General features: G+C 34.5%; 1 protein-coding gene across 1 annotated transcript; it reads right to left on the minus strand.

Moving 5' to 3' along the window:
- Nucleotides 1-1253: 1253 nt before the first annotated feature.
- LOC111691324 (cytochrome P450 6A1-like) lies at nt 1254-3504 on the minus strand (the record flags this gene model as incomplete). The annotated part of the gene is given in 2 exon segments (XM_023457087.1): nt 1254-1474; nt 3288-3504. A coding segment is annotated over 1 exon segment (217 nt), but the record flags the coding sequence as incomplete, so codon positions are not given.
- Between the last annotated feature and the right edge of the window lie 639 nt (nt 3505-4143).

Consider the following 4143-nt stretch of genomic DNA (forward strand, 5'->3'; position numbering starts at 1 on the left):
AAGTTAAAATTAAGAAACTTTTTGAATAAACGATTTGGTGGAAATACGTCGATGAGATTTTCGCAATTTGGCCATATTAGTCCAATTAAATGGGTCTTTAAATCGCAATGATGGTCAACTTGCCCGAATTTTTGATATATGGGTTTTTAAAAAAGGTCATCGTTTCGACTGGGACCTTATTTCCTTGAGGACGATGTTTTTTGTTCGACAATATAGTGCTACTTGTCACACATCTCGTCAGACAATTGATTGGTTTCCTGGATGGGTTACTTCAAGAAATATTTATTTGCAAATGTGATTATTGTTCCTTTCTGACTAAACTCCGTATTTAAGCATTTCTTGTGTGAGGTCCGAGGTTCAGCCAAAGACATTTTTAGTGTTGAATATTCATAATGTAGGGCCTCTTGAGATAGTGAAATATTATGTCTAGCCCTGTGTTTATTTATGTTACGGTACGGGATACCGGTATGAACCATAGAGAAGGCATTCGACTCTGAGTCTTCCTAGTAGTATTCACACTTTTACATTTATGTATTTCATTTATTAAAGTATTACTAAAGTAATTTAAGATTAAGTGAGTTGCTAATTATGGCTTAACCTGACACTTGAATTCTCGAACAACTTTATTAAATACAGTTTTTAACGAAAACAAACATTTTGAAATTTTTTGGACGCCCTGTATGTTTTATTATACAGGGTGTCCGGTAAGTACCTCCTAATCTCTCGGGAGTGTATAGGGGAGGTCAAAATAAAACTAGTCCTTCCTATATATTTTTTTTCCTAATGTGCCCCCTAACGGAGTTATGGGGAGTCAAAGGGGTACCTAGAAATTAACGTTTAGGGTTATAACTTTGAAACCACCCTGTATATTTTAATAAAATTTTCGTACGTTGTATTACACATGGAGCTCTACGATTTGATGCTAAAATCAACTTTTTGCTATTATCAGGTGTCCAGAAACGGACTGGCCCTATCACAATTTTTCTCAAAATTTTGACAGAAGTAATTTTATCAAACTGAAAATATTATTATTAGATACTCTGAAGGTTTTTCTTTAAAAATGGTACTCTTTATTTATTTCGAAAAAATGAACGGTTTGCGAGATAAATCGGTTTTGAAAAAAATTGGTAACAAATACAACAACAATTAAAATTTATTTTTTNCAGAATTTAATTTTAATTGTATTGCCTATTTACATCAAAATGAATTAATTATATTATTAATGCTATAATTAGTGATGTGTCACTACGCACCTTTAGCTTTCGCTTTTCTGTACAGCTCAGCAATAGCTTCACCCAGAGGTTCGGTCAGTGGGTTGCCCGTGTTACCGAATGGTATTGTGGGTTCGATATAAGGCACATTCCTGTTCTTCCAATATTGGTAGGTCCATTTGAAATAGGCGTAAGTTATGGCCAACAAGGCCGTCACCACGCCTACTAAGTTTAACAAGAATGTTGCCAAGCAAGACATCGTGCTGAAAGTAAGATTAATAGAACAAGTTAAAATTAAGAAACTTTTTGAATAAACGATTTGGTGGAAATACGTCGATGAGATTTTCGCAATTTGGCCATATTAGGCCAATTAAATGGGCCTTTAAATCGCAATGTTGGTCAACTTGCCCGAATTTTTTATATATGGGTTTTTCAAGATCAAGGGGTAAGAGCTAAAAAAAAAATTATTAGAAAAGTTGTCAACATTATATAAAAATTTTGGCAGATGCAGGCGTTTCGAAAATTCTTTATATCTTTCTTCGTCCTGGAAGCTTTCACTTGCTTTTCGGAAAAACAATGAACACACCACCGCAATGAATGCACCACCTTCCACTATCAAAATTACCTGAAGAAAATTATAGTTACTAAGTATCCCATTTTTACGTTACATTGTGAAAATTTTAAATCCACAACACTTTTTAAATAAATGGAACATCCTGTATTTTTTAGCACCATATTATAGAAAATCAAATTCTCTATTCACAAATCCCTACGAAAAAAAAATTAGGGCCTGCGGCGATTTTTTTTTGAAGTGTTATTTTTTCGTGAAATCATATTAGTAATTCTTGAGGAAAATCTGGTAATTTAGCGGTTTTTAAAACTCGTACATGTTAAGTTTCATTGGTTTACAACTTACCGTAATTTTTTATGAAGCTTTAGTTTTCGAAAAATTTAAATTTTTGCTTCAAGCAAAATTGGCAGATATGTTAAAAGTTACTGATACTTTTCCACAACCATCTTGTAGTAAAATATCGTGTAAAGCGGGTCAACCAAGACATGTCTGAGCCGCTGCCCTAGTATGCTTTTCACGTTCATATCACGTTAGTATACTGTTGAACTTTACCCGTTTTTCGACATATTTTTCCCTGTAACATTGAAAGTAAGCCCTAAATAAAAGAGTTATTCTTTATTTTTTGTAGATGATTTTGTAACAAAATAGATGACTTGACAAATTACTCAAGAACTGAAGCCAGGTGATGAGCATCTGCGTCGAACTTTCGCCAACTGGGCTCCAGAGTAGTTGGAACTCGATCTACATTAAGGAGGAAAAATAATTTCTTCCGATGAAGCGCATTTCTGGCTCAATGGATTCGTAAATAAACATAACTGCAGAGCTTGGATGGATAAAAATCCTCAAGTGATTCAAGAGGTACATTTTTATCCTCAGAGTGTCACCGTTTCGACTGGGACCTTATGTCCTTGAGGACGATGTTTTTTTTTCAACAATATAGTGCAACTTGTCACACATCTCGTCAGACAATTGATTGGTTTTCTGGACGGGTTACTTCAAGAAATATTTATTTGCAAATGTGATTATTGTTCCTTTCTGACTAAACCCCGTATTTAAGCATTTCTTGAGTTCTCGAACAACTTTATTAAATACAGTTTTTAACGAAAACAAACATTTTGAAATTTTTTGGAAGCCCTGTATGTTTTATTATATACTTGATTACTGCCCATGGCTTCCCAAGATAAGCACAACTTTTTATCAAGAATAATAACTATCCCATTATTGTGCACAAGTAATTTGTGGTAACCTTGACTTACTGATTTGTGGTACCTACGCCGTACAAAAGTTACCCAACAACGCAATGGATCGAGAAATCCAGATGCGACTTTCACCATTTAAAGGTACCTCTCCCCCTTTGCAACAATAACAATGATAATGCGGTTTTGATACGTCTAGAGGATTAAGTTCGCCTACACCGAACAACATGATAATCGCAGATTCCAGAGACCAAGATAATGTTTATTACATTTGATCAACGAAAGTCGGAAGTTATTTATAAAACTCACCAGTTCGGGTCGGTCCGCTCACAATTCACAAGATGCTCACTTGAAATGAATTAGGTACATCTCTTATCTGTCTCGATGTATCAAGATGCTCGACTCGTATTGAAATTACAGCGAACGTACGACTTGTTTTTAAGAACGGTTTGTAAAAAAAATCGTCACATTAATAAGATGCCGGTAGTCTGTGTATGATTATTTCAACACCGGTTTACACCAGCGGACTACTAAGCAGCTTCTAATATGAGCACCGGCATGCAACCGCAATTATTGCCGTTATGTGTGTATCTACAGGGATGGCCAAAAGTACGGAATAAAATTCATATCTTTTTAATGAGTTAATTTTTTTAAAACGCCGAAACAGGTTAACTGATTTTAATTTCTTCCCATCTTTCGGTTATATAATAATTTATTTTTCTTCAACCCCCTAACCCCCAGCAACCCCTACTTTTTTTTTCAAATCGAAACATAAGGCATGAGGGGGCTCGTTGAAAAGCTTATAGAAAACCGAATCCAGCCATACCAAATAAACAAGTTTTATTTTTTCAATAGCAAGGTTTTTAGGGTTGTATAAAACACCTACTTAACAAGTGAAATAAAATTTAATTATCTTCAGTGTTATCCTCCATGAATTTGCACAGAATAAAATAAAGAATTTGAAACTGTACCTATCACTGCTAACGCAAAAAAGATATATTTTTTATGTTGCGTTTTTTTGGTACCACTTACTTGCCAGGCTTTCTGGTTAATTTTTTGCTTTAGTTGTAAATTGGAGTTCAAAACGTTACTATTGTGTTAAAATCAAGTTATTTACTGAATTGCTATGGTATTGTAGGAAAGGCACCGCATCGACATCTTGATA

Source organism: Anoplophora glabripennis, unplaced genomic scaffold (genome assembly GCF_000390285.2).
Source record: "Anoplophora glabripennis isolate ALB-LARVAE unplaced genomic scaffold, Agla_2.0 scaffold5419, whole genome shotgun sequence".
Classification (NCBI taxonomy): domain Eukaryota; kingdom Metazoa; phylum Arthropoda; class Insecta; order Coleoptera; family Cerambycidae; genus Anoplophora; species Anoplophora glabripennis.